We start from the raw sequence: 25,427 nt of genomic DNA, 5'->3' as shown, positions 1-25,427 counted from the left end.
CCACATTGACTGTATCTCAAGAATGTTTTCAACCTAAGTGGTTAAAGTTACAGCATATGCACATTTAACTACACAAATTCAGGTGTTTGGACCGGAAAAAAAAAAAAAGAGAGAACACTAAATTGTGCCAGTGATTCCACTTGGGCTTCCACACAATATTATATGTCCTGGAGTGTGGTTTGAGAAATCTAAATCTGCTATTTCCTGTTCCTGTATGCCTTTTGTGATATTTAAAGATACACTTTTTCATACAAACATTATCCCTAATTGCAAGAAAAGTACTTTAGCTGGTGCTCTGCTGAAGAAGCAGTGATCTGTTATAATTCTCAAAGAAAAATTGGCAGTTTGGATTGAGAGATGATTAAGTATTGGTTTATTGGCAATTAGGGGCAATTTGGACTTTCTGAGATTTGATTTATTATACAGTAACTTTAAAATTTAATCCCTGTGTAAGATGTAACTCCGTCATATAGTGCAGTGCTGGAAACCTCAGAATATAAAATACTAGACTATACTGCTTTTTTATTAATATTGTTGAAACTCTGGTTAGCACATATTTGATCATCTAAAACCTCACAGGAGTAAGTGTACTTTCGGCCCTGAGGAGATCTGCCCTGGGACCGAGGGATAGTTTGTTCAGAGACAGATGAGTTTCTCACTTGAGAGTTGTCTCGCATCATTTACTAAGCACCCCTCTCTTATCATTTACTAAGATTGCACACAGCTCATCAAGAATCACTAGTGTAGACAAGAATAGACTTCAGAGTTCTTTTAAAATAAACTCAAGGTTAAAAACTGAATGGAATGAAATCGTTCTTGTTGGCTAACAGTTCTCAAGCTCCCTTTTCAGTGACTGGTAAGTTGAGCTTAAGTTGGGCTTTAGTTGGTTTTGGAAGACCAGAAGAAACAGAAAATGTTTTCAGAGTTTACTTTAGTATCACAAAGAAAGCATTTGCTTTCTGGGATATGAATTAACCTAATCTTGAGTTATGAGAAAGACAATTGACTTTAATGTTGTGGTACTCTAAAATAAGACCACATGGTTCCTTTGGGTATTAGCGGCTTCTCTGAATTTTGTACTAAAAATTACTTTAAATTTGTTAAACTTTAATGGCCTGAAGTTTTATTTTCTTTCTTATTGAAGCCTTATTGCTGCCACACTCCTAACATTTATGTGCCTCCTTGCTATATACATACCCAGGAGATCTTACTGTCATCCACGGCAGTGATGTTCAAATTGCTGGTCCACAACGAGATAAGGAGTTTATGTCAAAATAACAATCAATGTGGTGCTTCCTGTACTGAGAAAGACTTCCTATGAAAAAAATGACAGCTGAACTAAAGTGTACTTAGTGAATTAGCTGTTTTATATTCTGGTGCAAACTATTTTGTCAGGGACCAGTACCATTCTCTGATTAGAAGCGAGTTTGCAGACCACCAGCAGATTCATGGGCCAGCAGTTGGTCAGGAACCACACTTTGAGGAGTGTTGGCCTGGTGGACACAGAGGATGGATGCTTCATTAATAGGAAATGTCTAGCTCAGTTCAAACAGCTCAGATTCTCCCCAGGGGCAGACGTTTCTTTTATTTTTTATTCTGAGATAATTTGAACTTAATTACACCTAGTGAGCCAGTGGTAGTGAAATTCTGTGATCATTAGAAGGAATGACCAACTATAAAATTAAGACTTGAAAAGTATATCGTCTGTATTTGTGCCTTTTTTTATGATTACTCTGTAATTGGATGTTACATTTATTATTTCCCTACTTCCAGTGTGGTTTTGCAATGGGGTAATTTATTAGTAATGTGCATATAAAATCTGAATTTTGATTTGAAGGAAGTTTTTGAGATTAAATTGGAAGTTGATTAAATTAAAAACATTATAGAGGCTATGAAATTGTATACCATGTTGATAGTAGTCATGTATTTACCCCAGTGCATTGGGCACTTTAGATGCCTTCATTATACATACATAATAAATGCATATACATGTACTATTAAGAAATATTAAAAGGGCCTAAGTGATCTTATCTGCTATTAGATTGAGAGAAATTAATTCCTAAGCTATTAATTATTTATCGAATGCAACTTTCTCAGTAACCTTCAAGCAAATTTATAAAGCTAGAAAGCATTTTTTTTGTTGTTGTTGTTAAAGATTTTATTTTTTCCTTTTTCTCCCCAAAGCCCCCTGGTACATAGTTGTATATTCTTCGTTGTGGGCCCTTCTAGTTGTGGTATGTGGGACGCTGCCTCAGCGTGGTTTGATGAGCAGTGCCATGTCCACGCCCAGGATTCGAACCAATGAAACACTGGGCCGCCTGCAGCAGAGCGCGCAAACTTAACCACTTGGCCACGGGGCCAGCCCCAGAAAGCATTTTTTGTTCATTCTTATTCATGGTCTTATGAAAAGTATTAAACTAAACTCTTGTAATTTTAGATTTAGTTTATGATAAGTCCTAGGTGCTGAAAACATTTTGTAGAGTATTAGGCAGTTCTGAGGTTAGGTGAGCTTTTTTACCCACTCAACTCTGTATACCTGAATTCATCCTTCAAAATATGAACTTCAAATTCTTTTTGTTTGTGGACCTCATAGTGATTTTTTCCTCCATATTTTAATAGATATATTGTTAAGAAAATGTGATGTTTCAGTATTTAATTACTTGTAAATATTACCTGGTTTACACATTGAGAACCAATCATATGTCTCTACTTAGGCTAAACTTGGTTATTTTCTTCACAGGGTACTGTGGAACACTGCATAATAGGAGTAATAATCCTTTCAGAATTGACTCAGGAAATGAACCTGGTAAGCCTTTCCATCTAATGGTGACATGAAGTTTGCAAAGTAATGCTGTTTCTTTGATGTAAAATCCTCTTTGTGTGGCATAAAACTGAATAATCAAGTCTTTTTTTAAATTTGTCTATTTTATTAATGGGATAATTAAGTTTTGGAACACTTTCATTATTAATGAAAATAGCAGCAATAGTATAAAGTACTACAAAGAACAGAGAATTAGACATGGTCCTTGCTCCATGGCAATTGGGGAATTGTCCTTTTGTCCTCTGTGTGTAGAGTAATATACTAACCATAAGAAATAAATAATATGCAAAAGAGAAACAAACCTTTATTCACTTACAAATAAAAGAAGCAGTTTCGTGAATTGATTCTCAACAATGGGTACACAGTAGGACTCATGGAAGAACAGGCTACTGTACACTTTGCCACTTGCTGGCATGGAGTTTCACCCTGTACAAGAGTTTTCAGAAGCTGCAACTCCCCCCAACAGTGCCTTTATGAGCTCAGCAGCTGAGCGCATCGTCACGTGCTCCTGTTCACTTTTGTACTTAACATGGTCCTAAACAGAACAAAAGCAGAAAGTTGAGGTCTATGTGGAATAATGTCACAATAAAAGGGAATGTACTGTTGATATTTAAAAACTGTCATCATCTTGAATGGTCTGTGTTCGTGTGTGTGTGTTTACAGAGAAAGAGAGAGTGAGCTTACCTTGTATACCCAGGAGCACTTGCCAGCCAGCTCCCTTTGGAGTGACAACATAGTTCCTGTGCGTTAAAAAATCACCCAAAATAACTATTTTCTATTTGTGTTCATTCAGGAATTAGAAAATATTTCTAGATTTACTGGAAGGATTTCTGAAATTTAAAGTGATCTCTTAACTTACCACAGCCATCACCTCCCCAACTTCTCCACTCCAGAGCCTGTAAAGATTTCTCACTTTATGGATGTATGCCAGCGTGTGTGTATGTATCTCTAGGACTAGTAAAATAGCAGCTGAAACAGAGTTAGTGTGTTAGCAGGGATGTTATGACAAGGACTTTGGCTAATCCTATTAGACTCTATAATATTTCTGAAGAACTGTAGCTTTCCTTTTAAAGCAATATATTTAAAAATAACTTTCGTATTAATATTTTAACTCATGAAAGTGAAGAAAATAGTACAACAATCCCATATACGTCATCTAGCTTACACAACTATCCACTTTTTGCTAATCTTAAAACTAGCATTCTTTTTGCGTTTCCTACTTCATAGCATAAGAGGAATATAGACGACCCTGATAGTGAGATTTGCTGTGTTTAGATTGTTACTGAGACAAGACCCTGTAATTTGCAGTTCTAGTAAAAGTGGGATTCAGAGAGCAACTGAGTTGGTTTTTGTAAAATTGACTATCTTAACGTTTACAGAAAAGTTCAGAGTACAATACAAAGCAGTTTTTTTCCCTCAACAATTTGATACTAAGTTGCCCACATGATCCCACAATACCTTAGTGTATTTCCTACATGTAAGGACGTTCTCCTTCATAACCACAATACGGCTGTTAAATCAGAAAGTTAACACTGACATATTCTGTTATCGTACTCCATTTGAGTTTCATGACTTGTCCCAGAAAGGGACCAGTTTAGAGTTGTGCATCTCATTTATTTGACATGTTTTATTAGTCTCCATTAACTTGGAAAAATTTCTCACTCTTTCTTTGTCTTTTATCACCTTGACACTGTGAAGATTACAGGTCAGTTTTGTAAAATCTCTCTTAATTTGGGTTTGTCTGATGTTTCTTCATTATTGGATTCAGATCATTCGTACTTGTGAGGAATATCAGAGAAGTGATACTGTGGTCTTCTCATTGCCTTCTATCAGGAAGCACATGATTTGATTTGTTACATTACTAATGATGTTCACTTTGATCACTTGATCAAGATTGTCTCTACCAGGCTTTTCCAATTGTAGATTTATTATTTCCCTTTGTAAGTAATAAAATTTTTGTGGAGAGGTACTTTAAGACTCTGAAAACACTCCATTCCTCTTCAAACTTTCCATTTATTTGTTTATTTATATCAGTATGGATTCCTGGTCTCCTATTTTATTTAATAGGTTATAATTTGTTACTAACGTTATATTTTGATGTTCAAATTTACCCAGATTTGGCCAGTAGGAACCCTTTCAAGCTAGCTTCTATGTCCATTTGACATTTACTCACTGTTCTTTGAACGTTTTCTTACTTTCTGGCATAAGATGTTCCAGGCTTATCTTGTATAGAACCAAGGGCCTTTTGAAAAAGTTCCAAGGTCTAAAGTGTAATTTTGGCTTTGTGTGGTGAAGAATATATGGCTTCTGTGGAGACATTTTACTCAGCCTAATTTTATGGCGTTTACAGTTTCAACCAGCATTTCTTAAGTACTTCCAAACCAGGCAGTGGGGAGATCTACAACGCATGGTGAAAATCAAATATTATAGTTGTCAAATGTGAGCCAGACACATTCATGTAGTGTCAATAACAGGATGTATCTTTTAAGAAAAAGATCTAAACTTGAGGTTTCCTAGAAGTTAAGAGAATTGTATGTTATCCTGCGTTTTTTAGAAGCCAAGTCTATCGTTCCTGGAGTATATTCAATATATAATCATCAAGAAGTAAAAGTATCCTTTGCCTGCATGATAGAGGCACAGGCATGCAGTAGAAAATGGGAGCACAGTCCCTCCCAAGTAACCCAAGTAAAATAAGCATGTAGGTCTTGAAGATAACTTTGAAATAAGACCTGGATTTGTATTTTAGCTCTATTGCTTACTACTTTGTACAAACTTCTTAACATGTTTAACTTATGTATCACTGTCTGTAAAGTGAGAATGATACCTTCTTGGGTCACATTGAGATTAGATAAGCGTGGAGCTGGCTTGCTTGTGTGGTGGTAAAGTTTGTGTGCTCTGCTTTGGTGGCTTGGGGTTTGTGGGTTTGGATCCCCAGCGTGGACTTACACACTGCTCATCAAGCCATGCTGTGGTGGTGTCCCACACACAAAATAGAGAAAGATTGGCACAGATGTTAGCTCAGTGACAATCTTCCTCAAGCAGAATTAGAAAGATGGGCAACAGATGTTAGCTCAGGGCCAATCTTCCTCACCAAAAAGAAAAAAAAGAAAGAAAGAAAAAGATAAGCTACTAGCACAAGGCCTAGTATGTAGTAGTGCTCAATGAACCCAGAGTTCTCTCTGTGTTAATGATATGTTGGTATTGAGAGGTTGGTCTAAGATAGTGTGCCTGTAAACTTTAATTTACTCATGTGAAGAAAGAGGATAACATATTTCACAGGTTAGTTTTGAGGATTAAGTGAAATAATACATCAAGAGTACTTCAAAAATTTTGATTATAGTGCTTATGTTCTTGTTTGTATTAATTAAGGAGAATTTTTTTTTATATATTGATGCAAGTATTATAGGAGAGAGAGACTGAAGTTTGATTTGAAAGAAGGGAGGAATGCTGGAAATGCTGTTTTGAATCTTACGTATTGGATACAGATTCCAGTAACTACTTTTTTTTTTTTTGAGGAAGATTGGTTTTGAGCTAACTGCTGCCAATCCTCCTCTTTTTGCTGAGGTAGACTGGCCCTGAGCTAACATCCATGCCCATCTTCCTCTACTTTATACGTGGGACGCCTACCACAGCATGGCTTGCCACGCAGTGCCTGTCTGCACCTGGGATCCGAACCAGCGAACCCCAGGCCACTGAAGCGGAATGTGCACACGTAACTGCTACGCCACTGGGCTGGCCCAGTAACTACTTTCTGTAATCACTTTGAACTTCTGTTATGTTTCATGTTTCTATAAGTAAACATGGCATTTGAGTCTAAATTATGTGATGGAGCTTAGGGAGTGTCAGATCATCAATTTTGAGGTCCCTGCTTTTTTCAAATCTATAAACATTAGCAAGGAAAATGGCTTATTTTCTTCTTCCAAATAGCAAAAGGAATGCTACAGCCACTGTAGCCCATGGTGTTACTAATCATTTGGGTATCAGACTTCAGCTTTGTTTGCTGTTTCCTGTTGATAAATGGAAATATTAGTGGTATTGATAGTATAGTTTTGACCTTATAATTTAGATTAGAGGCTCGAGAACTAGCCTTAGTAAGTTTAGTCTTAAAAATTATTTATCATTAACCAATAAAATATTCAGAGGGGAATATACTATTGCATATGTAATAAATCAGATTTCTGATTATAATTTCTGCCTTGCTTTCTTTTTAGAATACTGAGGCTATATCAACCAACGACATAACTGGTGTATATAGGAATATCACTTTCATATAGAAGAATTTTTCTGTAACTGATTCAGTTTGGTTCACAGAAAGTTAGGATTTGAAGATTATCTTAGGGGTTTCTCATTTTATAGCTGGAGTCTGAGGAACAGGAAAGTTGTTACTTGCCTAATGTGAAATATGGTGCATGGTTCAGGAGTTGATAGTCTTAGTATCTATCTATTATTTTATAATCTGTGTCTATATTGCCTCTGAAAGTTCTATGATCAATTATGGTTTTTAATTTTGAGATCATTATGGTCTGTAGAAAGAGCCCTGAATTGGAACAGTCCAGAAACTTAGGTTCTAACCATGGCTTTGCCGTTAACTCTTTAAGTAACCCTTAAGCAAGGCTCATATCCCAGTAGAGTTTTAAAAGCTCTTTTAGCTCTGTACTTTATGATTCTTTAATCATTATTTCAATTCCTTTTCTTACCTGGTAAATTTTTGCTTTGCTATTTGGTATGTCTGGTTAAATAAATTCATCTTGATCTTTTTAGGTTGATTATTCTAGACCTTCAGCAAAACACAGGAAGATAGCTACCTCATTTCGCGACACTTCTCTCAAAGATATTTTAGTGCTAGCATGCTCTCTTCTAAAAGAGGTAAGTTATTTAATAATTCAGTATCCTAGTTAGAATATTTAGGACATTTTAAATTTCAAAAGAATTTCAAATGAATCCCCACCACTCCCATTCTGCCTTTTGAATAGTTATTGTGGACTGTCTTAATTTAAGTACAGTAGATTTGCACACATCTGTAGGAGTTTCCAAAAAATTCACTTTTACTTACTAGGGATATAATAAAATCCTAAGGGAATTTGGTAACTTGCTTTAGGTAGTAGTTTCATCGTCTTCCTACGGTAGATTATTTGTTGCTGAAGCTAGTTGAGATTTAGTTTCTTTATTGCCCTGCCCATATTTTAATGGGATGGGGATGAACAACAAAATGACTAAGTTTTCCTAATTCATCAACTATCCATGTCTATTCATAGTTGAGCCAAGATGGTTGATTTTAATAATATCTTTGGGAAATAACATTTCCCCATTTGCTACTTAGTGCCCTATTGAACATTAGGGATAGTACAGTTTATAATTATATTGTGTTCTTTTGCAATACAGGGACTCCATCATGCTGCTTAAGCTTTTAATTGGTGTAGTATAGCATTTCCCAAAGTGTGTTCTACTAATCACTAGTAGAAACTTATTTCAGTTCTGTGTTATAGTAACATGATAACTACTACACTAGGACAGACTGAAAGACCTTCTATTATTTTAAAATTTTTCTTTTAGTATGGAAAATTTTAATGTATACAAAAGAAGATGGAATAGTATAATGAACTTACTTGGACCCATCAACCAGTTAGGCAGTAACAACTCATGACGAGTCTTGTTTCATCTTTACCCTTACCTAACCACTTTCTTTTTGTGTTATTCTTTAAGCAGAATCTTAAACTTCATATCATTTTCTCCACAAATATTTCACAGTGTATCTCTAGGAGATATAATCTGTTCTGGTTGTCAGAATGGACGTTTTGGGAGGTCAGGATTGTTCTCCAGAAGCTTGTGAGTGTCCTCCCACATTTAAACAGCTTTGGGAACCTTTGTTAACTAAATATAGATAATTTATGCATGAAGTTCCCCCACTTTTTCTTAAAGAATATTATATTTTTAGCTTGTTCCAAGCAACCTTTGAACTAAATGAATCCCATGAATTTGTGCATTTGTGTTGTGTAAAGTATTTATCCTAAAGTTACTCTTACAACTTTTGAAGGTGACCTACGATTTGCAGTTAAGTATGAAACTTTTTATTCCCATTTTACAAAATTAAATTTGAAAATAGTCTGTTGTAGATTTTTGTTGATAGTGATTTTATAACTTTTTCTAATATATGCAGCATAACTTTGCAAACTTTTTTTTTTCTAATTTTAACTTGGCATTGAAGAATTATTTAAATTATTGAAGTAAAAAATTTTCTTATTGACATATTTTATAATGTTTTATTTGACTTTGAACTTTTTTCAGATGTTGGCCAAACCTTTAAATCTTCAGGATCAAGATCAACAAAATCTAGTAATGCAGGTCTTGAAACTTGTTCTCAACTGCCTTAACTTTGACTTCATTGGCAGTTCAGCAGATGAATCTGCAGATGATCTTTGTACAGTGCAGATTCCAGCAACCTGGAGAACAAGTAAGAAAAAAGTTTAGTGTGAATCATGGTTAGCATAAAGGACATAGAATTAAGCAATATAATTGTTTCATGTGCAGTTATCTCTCTTTTTTGCTAGGCAATCAAAAAGTTCAAATGGATTTGTAACCCATAGTAGCTGCTGCTACCCAATATTGAAATCTGTTTTCCTCAGTTCATATCAAAGTAACTTCAGTATTTTGATTTTGGGAAAAAGAAAAGACAGCTCTACTTTAGGAGGAAAACAGGTTTGTGAGGGAAAGTGAAGAGTTCTGTTTTGAAACTTTCAGATAAACAGAGTGCGAGAGGATGCAAAGTTATAAAGAGAATGAAATAGAGTAATTGATTCAGCAGAGCAGAATTGCAACTTAATTTCCTATAGAAAGGAATACCAAGAAAAAGCAAGCTGATTTGCTCTCACACGTCCCAGGAAGATGATGGCAGTAGGGTATTCCTGAAGTCAAGGGTGGGGCATGGAGCTGAAAGGGCCTAGTAAAAAGCCCATATTCTGCATAGATTCCCCGGGATCTTTTCTACCACCTTTGCAGTGTGGTGACTGCCTTTTCTCCTTTCTTCCTGTGTGCACTTCCATTTCACTTCCTAAGACCAGAGCTTTTTTCCTTGAGAAATTAATCTGGAGAGGTTTCACATTCAGGGATGTCAGATATAGTAGAGAAACACCATTAATTTTGTGAAAACTTCTAACATGGAAGTCAGAGACTAAAACAAACAATTAAAAGAGACTTAGTATCTTGACTGTGGTAATGAATACATCAACCAACACATGTAATAAAAATTGCACAGACTAAGTACACACACACACGAGTACATGTAAAACTCAGACATCTAAATAAGATTGGTGGATTGTATCAATGTGGTTTCCTGATTGTGATATTGTTCTGTAGTTTTGCAAGAACTTACCATTAGGGGAAAACTGAGTAAAGGATATGTGGAGTCTCCCTGTATTATTTCTTGCAACTGCTTATGAATCTGTAAATACCTCAAAAAGTTTTTAAAAAAGGGAAGAGTTATGGGGCCAGTCTGGTGGTGTAGTGGTTAAGTTTGTGCACTCCACTTTGGTGGCCTGGGGTTCACAGGTTCGGATCCTGGGCATGGACCTAGCACTGATTTGTTGGGCCACACTGGTGGCATCCACATAAAATGGAGGAAGATTGACACAGGTGTTAGCTCAGTGACAATCTTCTTCAAGCAAAAAGAGGAAGATTGGCAAGAGATGTTGATTCAGGGCCAATCTTCCTCACCCCCTTTCCCCCAAAAATGGGGACGAGTTGGTAGAAACAGAGACAAAGTGAAAAGCAGAAGCTTCACAAAGATATAATTAATATGGTCAGAGAAATAAGAAAAGGTAATACATCCCTGAAACAAGAATAGGATATTGTTTTAAAAAGGAAAGTTCAGACAGTGTTCCAAATAGAAAAGACAGTTGCCAAAATAAAACATTCAAGAAAAGAGTTGGAAGATAAGTTAAGGAAATATCCCAGAAAGTAGAACAAAAAAGCAGGGAGAGATTTGATAGGAGAAAAAAATAGAAGAATGTTAGAGCATGAAACTAGGAAGTCTGACATCTGACTATTAGTGGGTGGATTTGAGAAAGAGGACAGAAAAAACAGACATATGTAAACAAATAATGCCAAAAAAGTTCTCAGTGCTGAGACATAAATTTTCATATTGAAAGGTCCCATCACGCACCCAGCATAATAAATGAAAAAAAAAATATACACTTAGCTTCATAATCATGACATTTCAGAATGACAAGGATAAAGAGAAGATCCTAAAATCTACCAGAAAGAAAAAGTAAGTCATCTGCAAAGGATTGGGATCAAGAATGTTATTAGGCTTCTCAACAGCAGCACTGGAAGCTAGAAGACAATGAAGTGATATCTTTAGATTTCTGAGGGAAAGTTATTTTCAAACTAGACTGAAATTATCAAGTATAAGAGAGAATTAAGATGTTTTCAGACATGCGAATCTTCCTGAAATTTATCCCTTATGTGCTTGTTCTCAGGAAGCTACTTGATAGGCAAGCCAAGAAAATGTGGAAGATACAGGGTTTGGGAAAATGGAGCTTCAACACAAGATGACAATGAATGGATGTAAAAGGGAGATAATTATATACCAAATTTAGGAACAACCAGTCCAAGTTGAAGGCTCTGGGAGGTGTAGGGGTGGGAAAATGGAGGTGATAGGTTATTTGATGCTATTGATCATGTGAAAAATGGTTGAAGAACATTTTACAAATCCATCAGAGCATTTGAAAAGAATTATTAACAGATACATATACAACTATGCACAGAAAGATGCTATGATTAAATCCAGAGAGTATTAGAAATGTGATATAATTATAGTGTGCTCCTTGGCTCAGCTGTTAACATTATTTACATAGTCATAATAAGTGTAAACACTTAGAGTTGATTTAATCCCAAATTTTTACAGTAGTGGGTGGATTTTTGAGAGAAGACGGATGGTTGAGTGAATGGCGGGGTGCGTGATTAGACAGCTAAAACCTCACATACTGTAACGGGAATTCATTTGATGTCTTAAAGTAAAACAAAGAAAGAAAGAAATAGTAATATAGCATGTTATTTGGAAGCTTGTATGTAAATACAGCTAGGGGTTGAAAGGTAGTTGGAAATGGGTAGGGTACAGCTGTTTTTTATTATACACTTTTCAGTACTGTTTACTTTTTGGTACTCTTTGGATTTTTTAACATTTACATTACTTTAATACAAATGAAAATAGTAGGAAGATTCTCCCCCTAAGAACTGTAGATACTACATAGAAATAAGGACCATCCTAGCTAATTAATCTCTATCTCTGTATTGTTTCACCTTTCAAAGGAAAATAGCTAGGAATTAAAGAAGAATTAAGCCTAATTGGAAAGAGTGGCCACATGCAGAGGTCTTGGAGTTCTTGGTTTGTGTGATAATGTGTTACTAACATGTTAAGATCACTGAATTGAAAGTAATGGTATTAGAAAATATTTTTTTTTCCAGTTTTCCTGGAACCAGAAACGTTGGATCTTTTCTTCAATTTGTATCATTCACTTCCACCACTACTATCTCAGTTAGTAAGTAAAAATCATTCATTATTTCATTAAAATGTATCTGTGATCTTTATCTAAGGGTGATAGATATTTACTTTAAAAAATTTTATGTTCTTGATTGGATTTACCTCTCACAAGAAATTCTTCCATCTTCTGGGATTTATATTGCTTAAGCTATTTGTCAGATTCTGTTTATAGTTGTGTATTCCATTTCATGGATGAGCCCAGAACCAGTAACTGTTGGTTTAGCTCCTGCCCAGAGCACAGATCAACCTCTAAGTATATATTCCTCCCTACTTAGTCCCCATCCCTTCTTCTGGGCCTCAGCCAAGTAGTTGTAGTCCAGCTTACCTGTACCTTCCCTACTCTTACCCTCTCTCACTCTTTATCAGCCCTGCTTGGCTTCATGTTTTGGGCTTGCCAGGCAGCCCGCATCAGATATCTCTGAATGAGAAGGACAGGGGATCTGCTCACTTGATTTTGTGCTCATCGCTCTAGTTATTCATTTGTTTTTTGAATCAAATTCTATTGTGTGCTGTAAAAATTCTTGAAAATCTTTGGTTATATAGAACTTTGAGACTACAGACCCCATCTTTGTGAAATCTAAAACAGAGACCAGGCAAGATTGGAAAAAAAAAAGTCAGTTTAATATCTAAGCTTGTAGAAGTAAAGTTGGGGAATTCTAATAGTTCCATTTCCTAAAAAAAGATGTTCCAGATTTAAATTACATATCAGTGGTATGTTTGTTTAGATATGTTACTGCCTAGAAGGGAAGAACAGATTCACGTACTCCTTTTTTTTTTTTTTTTTTAAAGAAACATGTTGTCTGCTCTTGAATCTACGGTTTTAAAGTGATAGTTTTTTTTTTTTTTTTTTAAAGATTTTATTCTTTCCTTTTTCTCCCCAAAGCCCCCCGGTACATAGTTGTGTATTCTTCGTTGTGGGTTCTTCTAGTTGTGGCATGTGGGACGCTGCCTCAGCGTGGTTTGATGAGCAGTGCCATGTCCGCGCCCAGGATTCGAACTAACGAAACACTGGGTCGCCTGCAGCGGAGCGCGCGAACTTAACCACTTGGCCACGGGGCCAGCCCCTAAAGTGATAGTTTTTAAACTGGATTTCACAGGACACTCATGTTTCCAGGTGGTGCGCCACAGAGCTTCAGCCTTCTGTCTTTTAACCAGAATAGTCTTGTTTTCAGTTGTTTAAAAATCACAGTTTCATGTACAATTATGTTTTGAGATAAAACAAGCTACCAATACTTAAAAAATCAAGTGGAAAACAACTGCTTTAAGAGAAAGTAACTAACATTTATTGTGCATGCCCTGTTATCTGGTGCTTATCTCACTTCATCCTCAAAGTGGCCCTGCCAGGTAAGTATTATTATCCCTTACTATTTAGACAAGGAGACAGACCCAGACTGGCTTAAGTGTCTTTCTCCAGGGCGGCAAACTAAATATTGGAGCTGAGATTCAAATCCAGGTGTTTTTGGCCCCAAAACCCTGCATATTTTTAAAAAACTAGTGATTCCAAACCTTCTACACATCAGAATTGCCTAAGGAGTTTCTTTTGTTTTTGACTTTTTGTTTTTGTTTTTTTTAAGGACTTTGGCAAACTGGAGAACATCAAAAAGGCCATCCTCTGATTTTTGTCCCTATTCTCACCCTTGCCAAGAGAGCTAGACATTTTGTGTGAAATCTCCTAATTGAAATATTTAACTGTTGACATCTAATTCTAATTTTTTTAAAAAAAATGGATAAGCAAACATATGTGGACAAAAACAAAACATATGTGGACCAGTTTGGCCTGAAAGTTGCCGATTTTGGGCCTCTCACTTAATCATCAAACAGACTTCAAAGGGTATCAGTAGTAGAATTAAGAACCTGAGGAGTGAAATTATCTGGTAGAGTATTAACTTTAGGAAGATAAGCACACCACAGATACTCTGTAGGAGTTTTTATAGAATATCTAACTCTTCCAGCAGCATTTTCCAAATCATTTCTCAAGATATTAATGAATGGCATGGGTAAGATGTTCTCTCACCAAATAAATTTGGGACATGTGGGATTAAGTAAAATTACAGGATTTTTTTTTCCCACTTGCAGGATACCACAGTGCGTAATGTGTGTGGTATTTCCCAAACATAGTCTACCACAAAACCATATTTTCTTTTTGTAGACCCTGGTTCATTGGTTCACAAACAGAACTGGGCATTGGAAGCAATTGAGAGCCTTTTGAGTATATCCACGTTCAGGCTCCGCTCTGGCATATTTAATATATGAAAAAATATTAGAGGAGAATACACACAAATAGGAATTTTAGTGGTGGGCTTGAAGGGTTGTGGGTGGTGTTGGTGATTGATGATGTTTAGCTTTCATTATTTTTGTATTCTACAATGCTTTTTTATTATTAGAATTAAACAATATGTTTTATGTAAAGAAAATGTTCTTTTCAGGTGGTCATAACGACTTTTAAAATTGAAATGAATTTTGTTGTTCCTATTTTTAGGCACTTTCATGTTTAGTTCAATTTGCTTCTACAAGAAGGTCCTTATTTAGCAGTCCTGAACGTGCCAAGTACCTTGGTAATTTAATTAAGGGAGTAAAAAGGATACTTGAAAACCCTCAGGTATTTATGAAATGATTTAATTAATACTTCACATATGGAAATACAGTTTTTCTGCTGAAAGGTACAAAATAAACTGATGACTTTACTGTAGTTCTGGAAGAAAATATGAAGTATCATATTCATCTTCTTTAGATCTCATGTGTAGTAGAAATAGGTAGTTTTTGAAAATGGATGTTTTCCTGACAGGCTTCTGTGCTCTTCCTGTTTTATTTTTTCCACTCTCTGAAGTGAATACGCATAGAGGTTCTATATCTTATTGTGCTGCTGGCTTTTACCATTGTGCCGCATCTCTTTGCTTCCTCTTCTGCAATTACTTAGTAATTAATTTAGAGTTATATCTCCTGAACCAGAAGACTTAGTATAAACCTGAGTGTTGATATTGGAGTAAGTGGCTTTAAATTATGGAATAATGTCTTTTTGCCCTCTTGTGGACAAACAAGACTTTGTAGATTTTAAAATCTACTCTCTACATTAGCTGCGAAGCTTCAGTGGTAGTATTCATTTCAGAGAACTGCAAAGCCATTATTAATTAGTAATTTCAGGGGCCTAAGTAAAATTTTTTGTTTCACTTTTTATTTTGTTTTTAGTTTTAAAAATCTCTAATGAGGGCACAGATTTTAAAAGGTTAAATGATGATTTAAGGAGGTTTATCTGAGTCTCTTGGTTATCAGTCACTTTTGAGGGGGTGTATAATATCTGTACATGAAGAAAATGTGCTTATTCTGTGACGGTCAGTTGTTTTTGCAGGTTATTCTCAGGAGTATTTTATGTGTTGTGCATTTAGTTTATCTTTTCAACGTTAGTGTAACTGAAATTTGTGTGTTTTGCTCCTAAATGGGATTTTACCAATATGTTTTGAAATTTTTAGTCATTTAACTCACTATCATTAGTCAACACGTAGAAGATATGCTAATATGAGATAATTCTCTCAATTGATTTCCAACATCCTCATGTTGATGTTTCATGACTGTAAAAGTTAGTTTGAATATTATATTATTTTAGAATTACAAATGTGTATTAAACACCTATAAGTACAAAATATCTTTTTGTAATTTGTCCTTAATAACTAGACACTTTTATATTCTCTCATGGAGCTCTTATGTGTGAAATTTCTTAGAAACTCTTTCAGCATTAAACAAATACTTTTTGAATTGTTTCATGCCAGCTACAGTGCAAAAAGCTCAAACTATAAAGATAATAACACATGTACCCTGTCTTCCAGGAGCTCAGAGACAACAGGAGCACCCTTCTTGATCTTCCCTTTTAACCTTCCTCCTCCCCAAAAGTTACCTCTGTATCTTGTAGTACTTTTGTTAAACTTTCTGCCCTAAATTGCAGTAATTTATTTGAATGACTCTCCACTTACTGACAGGGAGTTGCTTGAGGGCACAGTGCCTGTAGGTATTCAATAAATATTTGTTGAATTAAAAGAAATTTCTGTTATTTGTGTGTGCACATATAGCATTTAACTTAACTCCACTTGGTATTGCTCTTTTCTAGAGTTTCCAGAGCTCATTCTTATTTTTCAGATCTGCTGTTGACTTCTGTTTAAGCCACAATACACACACACACACACACACACCCTCATATTCATGCAGGTTTTTTTTGTGTAATATAATGGGTTTCCAAACATAATTTAGTCGTCATGGTGCAAAGCTTCCTGCAAAGCTTCTATTTTGGATTCCTCATTAGTAGTCATTGATGACAATGTTCATTCCAGTAGGAATCATTTGTTTTCTTTCATTGATATCTACCCAGTTAACACAAAGTACCATAAGTACCTGCGACAACTGGGAGACTTCATAAAATAGTTTTAGAATTTAATTGATCGTATAATAGCTCGTTAGCTTGGTTTGTTTCTAAGTATTTTTTAAAAGTCTTTCTTTTTGTCTCATAATTTAGGGTTTGTCTGATCCAGGTAATTACCATGAATTTTGTCGATTTTTGGCTCGTTTAAAGACAAATTATCAGCTGGGAGAATTAGTTATGGTGAAGGAGTATCCTGAAGTTATCAGATTGATTGCTAATTTTACCGTTACTAGCCTTCAGGTAAATAAAAAAATATACAATTGATATTAAACTGTAGATAGTTTTAAAATAATTTCTTGGTAAAATTTGGTGGGGATTTTTTTTTAACGTCTGAGAGTACTTTGCTAAAAATGTTCATTGCAAGGTTTTAGGTAAAAAAGTTTGTTATAACATTTATAATAATAAATTTAGAGGCCATCTGAATATCTAATAATTGAAGAATGAATTGATAATTATAGTAAAATGTATGTGAAGAAATAAAAAAGTTTTTACAGATTGTTTTTTGGAGAAATTCTTTTTATAAGTTTAAGGGAGTTTTAAAACTGTAATTTCTACATGATATCAACTCTGAAAAAATATTCATGCAAAGATTAGAAGGAAGTACACTAAAATTTTAACAGCGATCATTCTTGGGTGGTAGAATAATAAGGGATTGTTGGTTTCTTCTTAGACTGTTTTGCATTTACAAATTGTGCTATGTTAAATGTTCACTGGTTATATAATCAGAACAAAAGTTAATTTTAAAATCTATGTTTAGTAATTTTACCTCTGTAATTCTTATTCTAGGAAGAAATAATGTCATTTTTAATAACATTTTCTTTATTTCTTTGTAGCATTGGGAATTTGCTCCCAACAGTGTTCATTACTTATTAACTCTGTGGCAAAGGATGGTAGCATCAGTTCCTTTTGTGAAATCAACTGAACCCCACTTATTAGACACTTATGCGCCAGAAATCACGAAGGCCTTTATCACTTCTCGGTTGGAATCTGTTGCCATAGTTGTGAGGTATTGAAAACTGAATTTTTCTATTGTATATTCATCTTTTGCATCTTGGAGTTTTTAAAAATTGAGATATAGTTCACATACTGTAAAATTCACCCTTTTTAGTATACAGTTCTGAGTTCTGACAAGTGCATACAGTTGTATAACTACCATCGTAATCAAGATACAGATAGTTCCATCACCCCAAAAAAGTTTTTTTAGGTCCTTTTGTAGTCAGCCCTTTCCCTAGCCTTTGGCAATTACTGATCTGTTTGTTTCCCTGTAGTTTTTGCCTTTTCCAGAATGCTTTATAAATGAAATCATGGAGTATGTAGTTTTTTAATCTGGCTTCTTTCTCTCAGCTTAATACATTTGAGATTCTGCCACGTTGCGTCTGTAGTTCTTTCCTTTTTATTGTTGAATAGTATTCCACTTTGTAGATATATCACAGTTTGTTTATCCTTTCACATTTGGATTGGACATTTGAGTTGTTTCCATTTTTGTGAATTAGGAATAAAACAGCTATAAACGTTTCTGTACAAATTTTTGTATCAACATAAGTTTTTATTTCTCTTGCGTAAATACTTAGATGTGAGATTCCTGCGTTGCATGATAAGTGTATGTTCTACCTTATAAGAAACTGCCAAACTATTTTCCAAAGGAGCTGTGTCATTTTGTGTTCTCACCATCAATTGATGAAAGATCCGGTTGCTCTGCATCCTCACCAGCACTTGATACTGTCAGTTTTTTAAAATTTTAGTTATTCTAATAGGTGCATTATGGGTATTTCATTATTTTAAATTTGCATTCCTTTAATGTCTGATAATGTTGGACATCTTTTCATGTGCTTCTTTGCTATTTGTATGTATTCTCTGGCAAAATGCCTGTCAAATCTGTTGCGGTTTTTTTATTGGGCTATTTTGTTATTGAGATTTGAGAGGTCTGTATTTTCTGATTACAAGTCTTTTATCATACATGTTTTGCAGATATTTTCTTCCAGTCCATAGCTTTCCCTTTCATTTCCTTAACAGAGTCTTTCAATAAGCAGTTTTAAAATTTGATGAAGTTCAATTTATCCTTTATTTTTTCTTCTAGAAGTTTTATAGTTTTGGAATTTATGTTTAGGTCTATGATTCATTTTGAGTTAATTTTTGTATATGATATGAGGTAAGGCTTGAGATTCTTTTTTTTTTTTTTTTTGCATATGGGTGACCAATTATCCCAACACAACGTTTGTGGAAAAGACTATTCTCTTTTGATTGAATTGCCTTTACATTGTTTTCAAAAATTGATTAGCACATACATCTGATTCTATTTCCGGACCCTATTCTCATTAATCTATTTATTTCTCCTTCTGCCAATACCCTGTTTTGAGTACTGTAGCCTTATAATAAGCTTTGAAATCAGGTAGTGTGAGTCATCTACCTTGGTTTTCCCCTTTCAGAATTGTCTAGGCTCTTTTACTTCTTTTGCTTTTCCATATGAATTTTAGAATCATCTTGTTAGTATCTACAAAGAAATTCCTTTTGGGATTTTGACTGAGATTGCATTGAATTTGTAGATTCATTTGGAGGAAGAATCGACATCTCAGCATTATCAAGTCTTTCAGGCAATCAGCATGTTTATCTTTTAATTTATTTAGCTCTTCTGTGATTTCTTTCATCAGTGTTTTATAGTATTGAGTCTTCAGATCTCACATATGTTTAATTAGATTTAATTAATATTTTATGTTTCTGATGCCTTTGGAAGATGCGGTTTTTTAAATTTCAACTTCCAGTTGTTCATTACTAATGCATAGTAATACTGTGAATTTTGTATATTGACCCTTTTCTATAGAAGGACCTTGGTAAACTTACCTGTTAGTACTAGTAGTCTTTTGTATTTTTTATTTATGTAATTATGTTGTCTTCAAATATAGACCTTTTATTTCTTATCTTCCTATCTCTTTGTCTTTTATTTATTTATGCTTGGTGAAATTTTTATTTGACATATATAAAGTTTATTTGTGGTGAATAAAAGTACATCACATTCTAATGTTGTCTACAAACTTGTTCTTGTATATTTGCAGAGATAATTTAGACGATCCACTGGATGATCCAGCTACTGTGTTTCAGCAGTTGGAGCAGTTGTGCACTGTCAGCAGATGTGAATATGAAAAGACATGCACTCTGCTTGTACAGGTGTTTGACCAAAATGCACAGAATTATCAAAAGCTTCTGCATTCAGCTTCTGGGATGACTGTGGACATGGCAATTCAGGAAGGTCAGTAAGTTTTATGTGACTATTATAGGGTATTATGTTGAATTTTAAGTAGCTTCATTAATCACTTTATTCAATAATTTTACTGCAAATTATTTTTATATATTTCCCCCAATTCCTGGTCTCCTAATAAACCATTAATTTTATTAACCTTCTGGTTATTTTGGTGATTTGATAGTTAATTTTCAGTTCTCCTTTATAAGATTATAGGAAATATTTTTCTCTGGAATCACTTTTAAAAAAAGCTGATAATGATCTTTGAGTAGAGTTTATTAAATTATAGCTATCTTTTAACAAATCATGTTTCTTTTTTTGCTGTAGCTGACTGCAAATTCAGCACCCAATTTAGCAAGTAAAAAATTACATAAGACCTCATCATAGTTTTGCATTTGTGTATTAGCCTTCACCGTGGCTTTATTTTATTATATTTTAATTCCTCAGTTTTCTCATTGTTTTTCTTTAATCCTTTATTGAAGGAGGATCTGTTTATTTCTGTATGTCCGTTACAGTCCTTTTAAGGAAAATAGCAGGGAATGAAAATAAGTAAATATGTTTTTCTTATTTTTTTAATGAGATAAATTATGAGAGTGGAACTGGTTTTATACATTTCTAATAGGAGGCTTTGATTATAGTTCCAGCATGTTTTTTTTTCTTTCATATTTGTTTCTTTTATCTTGTTTTAGAAAGTGAGTGGTAAAGAATGATAGTCAAACTTACTTTCAGTGATTTCCCATCTAAACTCTTTTTAAAAAAATTCTTTAAAAGATTATCCTTTACAGTTATATAACTTCATCTTAAAATACCTTTTATTCATTACCTATCTGTATTTTGTTTTTGTTTTAAGTCACACAATGTGTGTTATTAAGATCTCATTATTTATAAATTAAATTGGGGAGAACTAACTTTTTTTCAGCATTTACTATTTTCATGATTGAGTTCTTTTAGTAGAGTTTTGAAAATTATTAAATAATCAAATACATACAAAAGGATATTTATATATATTAAGACATGATGACTAGCAGTAACAAACACCATCACATAGCTTAAAAAATAGGCCAATACCAGTATCCTTGCTGCTCCCTTTGTTCCCCTGTCCAAATCTATCCTCCTTCGTACTAGTAGAAAAAACTTGCAATCTTGAATTTTGTGTTTATCATCTGATGCCTTTCCTTCATAGTTTTACTGCATGTATGTGTATTCTGAAAATAACGCATGGTTTTGCATATTTCTGAACTTTATACAAATGGAATTAAACTGTGTTTATTCTTCTACAACTTGCTTTATTATTATTTCTCAGTATTGCGTATATGAGAGTTCATATTGATGCTGCAGCTATAGTTCCTTCATTTGCACTGCCACTATTCTGTGGTGGTTTGAATTTAACACAATTTATTTATGCATTTTTCTTGTCAATAGTGTTTGTATTTTTTCTATTTTTTGCTAATACAATGAGTGCTGCTGTAAAGATTGTTAATGTGTATCCATTGCATAGTCAGCTTCAGTAGCATTATCTACTGTTTAACCAGTTTACAAAGTGATTGTACTGCTGTACATCCTGCCCACCCTGATCTAGATCCTCACCAGCAGCTCGTAGTGTTAGACAAATTGTGGCCAGATTCATTGAAGTAATAATATCTCATAAGTATTTTACTTTTCACTCTCATGATTATTAATGAAGGTTAGCATTATTTTATGTTTACTGACTGTCAGTTGTGTCATCATCAGTGATATCCAATATGTTTATGACTTTTCTTTATTTCTCCCTCACCATTTGGATTTTTAGTCTTTCTCCTACTGATTGAGCTCTTTCTGTATTTTTGACAGTAATCCTTTAGTTATTTGAACTGTAAATATTGTCTCCAAGTTTGTAACTTGTCTTTGCTTGTCACTTTAATGTGTCTGTTCTTGTAGTTATTTTTATATCAAAATTTATTTTAATTAAGTCACCTAATCCTTTTGAAGAGGTAATATATTAACATTGTCCAGAAAAAAGAAATTAAAATGTGTTCTGTTCCAGTCTTATCTAATGAGTAATGATTCTTACTACTTTTGCATTTCTTTCCAAAGTTTCTGTATGCATATACGAACAATTATGTATATATAAACTCTCATCTCGCCTTATTTACATAGAATGTGGCATACCACACTGACTGTTCTACTCCTTGCTTTTTTTCATTTAACAATGTATTTTACAGCTATTTTCAAATTAGCGTATAAAGAACGCTTATTTTTATAGATGCATATATTTTAGTTTTTGAATGTATCATAATTTATTTAACCATTCGCTCCACTGTTAATAGTCATTTGAGTTGTTTGCCATCTTCTGCTCTTAACCTAATGCTATACAGATGAACCTTGTACATATGTTATTTTACATGTGCGAGAGTATATCTATAAGATTAATTTCCAGAGGTGGCATTACTGTTTGGTGGAAGGGTTAATGTATTTATAGTTTTTTATAAATATTGCCAAATTACTCTCTGTAAGGACTATACCAATTTACTTGTCCACCAGCAATCTATGAGAGTGTTTCCATGTTGTCTTCATAGGACAGTATTACCAAGCTTTTGAATTCTTAGTAATCCTATAGATGAGAAATGATTTCTCAGTATAATTTAACATTCTCATATCAGTGAGGTTAAGCATGGTTTAAATTTATTTAAGAGCTATTCGGTCTTCTTTTTCTGTAAATGAACTATTCATTTTCTTTGCTCATTTTTTAATTGGGCTTTCGCGCCTTTCTTTTCTCATTGATTTTTATGAGCTCTTTATGTATTAGAAAAATGAGCCCTTTGTCTGTAATAAGAGTTGCAAATATCTTTTTCCTTTCTTTCTTTCTCTCTCTCTTTTTTTGAGCTTACAGTTTGATGAATTTAGTAGTTAGTCACAGCCATGTAACTATGAATAACAAAACATTCAAAACAGAGAACACGTCTTTGACTTTAAATGATTTTCTCCTGCTGTTTGATTTCTTTCCCTGACTCTTGGCCCTTGTAACCACTGATTTCTGTCACTATGGTTTGTCTCCTTTAGATTTCTATATAAATGGAATCATACAATAAGTAGTCTTTTGTGTTTGGCTTTATTTGTTTAACATAATGTTTTTGAGATTCAAATATATTGTGTATATTAACGTTTTGTTTCTTTTCATTGCTGTATTGTATTCTATAGTATGGTTTTACCATAGTTTATCCATTCGCAAGTTGATGGACATTTGAGTTACACTTCTAGTTTTTGGCTCTTATGAAAAATGGTGCTGTGAACATTTGCAGACAAGTCCTTTATGTACTTAACTTTTAGTTTCTCTTGGGTAAATACCTAAGATAGATTGCTGGGTCATATGAGAAATGTATGTTTAATATCATAAGGTACTTCTATACTGTTTTACAAAATGTACCATTTTTCATTCCCATTAACAATGTATGAGAGTTTTATTTGCTCCACATCTTTGTGATCATGTGATATTGTCTTCTTAACTTTAGCCATTTTGCTTGGTGTCTAGTAGTGTCTCATTTTGGTTATAATTTGCATTTCCCTGATAATTAATGATGTGCTTTTTCAGCCACTTTTATATCTTTTGTGAAATGTCTGTTCACATGTTTTGCCCATTTTTAAATTGGGTTGTTTGCTCTTTTGTACATGTTCTTATTATTGGAACTGTAAGAGTGTTTTATATGTTTTGTATACAATCACTTTTTCACATATGTTTGCAAATATTTTCTCTTTGTCTGTGATTTTTCTTCTTAATTGTCTTTCAAAAAGAAAAGTTTTATATTTTAATGATCTGCCTTTTCAGTTTTTTCTTTATGGTTTGTGCTTTTTGTGTTTAAATCCTGTGTAAGCCAGGTCACAAGAATGTTCTATGTTTTCTTCTAGAAGGTTAATAATATTAGCTATTATGTTTAGGTCTGTGATCCACTTTGGGTTAATTTTTATGACTGGTGTGAAGTAAGGGTAAGGCTTCCTCCCCAACTCAAACATTTATCAAGTTGTTCTAGCACCATTTGCTGAGAAGACTGCCTTTTCCCCTATTGAATTATTGTGACATCTTTGTCAAAAATCAGTTGACCAGAAAAGACTCGGGTCTATTACTGGACCTATTCTCTATTCTGCATTGATCTATATGTTGATCCTTTTGCCAATATTATGATGTTGTCTTAGTTTCTGTAGTTTTATAACACTTGAAATCAGGTAATCTAAATCCTCCAGTCTTGTTCTTTCTCAACATAGTTTTGTCTGTTCTAGGCCTTTTGCCTTTCTGTATTAGTTTTAGCACCAACTTGTCAATTTATACCAAAAAAAGTCACCAGAATTTTGATTGAGATTGCTTCAATCTGTACATCAATTTGGCCCATCTTAACAATATTGAGGCTTCCAGTTCATGGACATGATATATTGCTCCACTTATAAAGGTATTCTTCAATTTTCTTTGCACTGTTTTATTGTTTTCAGTGCACAAGTATTAAAAATCTTTCACTAAATTTATTCCTGTATATTTCTGGTGCTACTGTAAATTTTATGATTATTCTCTGCTACTCTGTAAAACCAGAATTAATTTTTGTCTTTGTGTCCTATGACTTTGCTAAATTTACTTAATTAGTTCTAATAGCTTTTTTGTAGATTCTTTAGGATTGTTTTATATGACTGTGTCATCTGGAAATAAAGACAGTTTTATGTCTTGTCTTCATGCCTTTTATTTCTTTTTCTTGCCTTATTCCACTGGTAAGACCCTCTAGTACAATGTTGAAAAAAAGTGCTAAGAGTGGATCTTCTGGCCTTGTTTCTGTTTGTACATAGAAAGCATTGATCCTTTCACCATCGAGTATGATGTTATCTGTAGGGTTTTCTCTTTTTACAAATGTTCATAATAAATTTGAGGAAGTTTGCTTCTATTCCTCTGGTTAGTTATAATGAATGGGACATTAACTTTTTTAAAAATGCTTTTTCTGCACCTGTTCAAATGACCTTTTTTCCTTTTTTATTTTACTAATACAGTCATGAACTATATAATGATGTTTTGATCAATGATGGACCACACATATGACAGTGGTCCCATAAGATTAGTATCATATAGCCTAGGTGTGTAATAGGATATACTGTCAGGGTTTGTGTAAGTACTCTCTAGAATGTTCGCACAATGGCAGAATCGCCTAATGATGCATTTCTCATAATGTATCCCTGTCATTAAGCAATAGATGACTGTGTAGTGAATTACACTGGTTGGTTAAACCAGCTTTGCATTCCCAGGGTAAATCCTTCTTGGCTATGAGACAGCGTTCCTTTATATAGTTTTAGATTCAGTTTACAAAAATTTTGTAATTTTACATTCATGTACGTGAAGGATATTTGTCTGTAGTTTTCTTTTCTTGTGATGACTTTGCCTGGTTTTGGTAACAGGGTAATACTGGCCTTATAAAAT

General features: G+C 34.0%; 1 protein-coding gene across 12 annotated transcripts in view; it reads left to right on the top strand.

The window, feature by feature from the left end:
- RANBP17 (RAN binding protein 17) overlaps nucleotides 1–25,427 on the top strand; it is a 335,917-nt gene that overhangs the window by 42,176 nt on the left and 268,314 nt on the right. For 8 of the 12 annotated variants that reach the window (XR_011525453.1, XR_011525452.1, XR_011525451.1 and 5 more), the window contains 9 exons: nucleotides 2,741–2,806; nucleotides 7,583–7,687; nucleotides 8,570–8,647; nucleotides 9,107–9,272; nucleotides 12,284–12,357; nucleotides 14,839–14,958; nucleotides 16,861–17,007; nucleotides 17,601–17,773; nucleotides 19,818–20,011. Coding sequence is in view for 9 of the 12 variants with exons in the window: in XM_070570347.1 (XP_070426448.1) it covers nucleotides 2,741–2,806; nucleotides 7,583–7,687; nucleotides 8,570–8,647; nucleotides 9,107–9,272; nucleotides 12,284–12,357; nucleotides 14,839–14,958; nucleotides 16,861–17,007; nucleotides 17,601–17,773; nucleotides 19,818–20,011 (1,123 nt within the window). In the remaining 3 variants the exon portion in view is untranslated. The remainder of the gene's footprint in view (nucleotides 1–2,740; nucleotides 2,807–7,582; nucleotides 7,688–8,569; nucleotides 8,648–9,106; nucleotides 9,273–12,283; nucleotides 12,358–14,838; nucleotides 14,959–16,860; nucleotides 17,008–17,600; nucleotides 17,774–19,817; nucleotides 20,012–25,427) is intronic. The other 4 variants (XM_070570350.1, XM_070570348.1, XM_070570354.1 and 1 more) reach the window with 1 other exon arrangement.

Source organism: Equus przewalskii, chromosome 13 (assembly GCF_037783145.1).
Source record: "Equus przewalskii isolate Varuska chromosome 13, EquPr2, whole genome shotgun sequence".
In the NCBI taxonomy this organism is placed as follows: Eukaryota; Metazoa; Chordata; class Mammalia; order Perissodactyla; family Equidae; genus Equus; species Equus przewalskii.
Note: the sequence above shows the minus strand (reverse complement) of the source record. Positions and strands in the feature narration are given on the sequence as shown.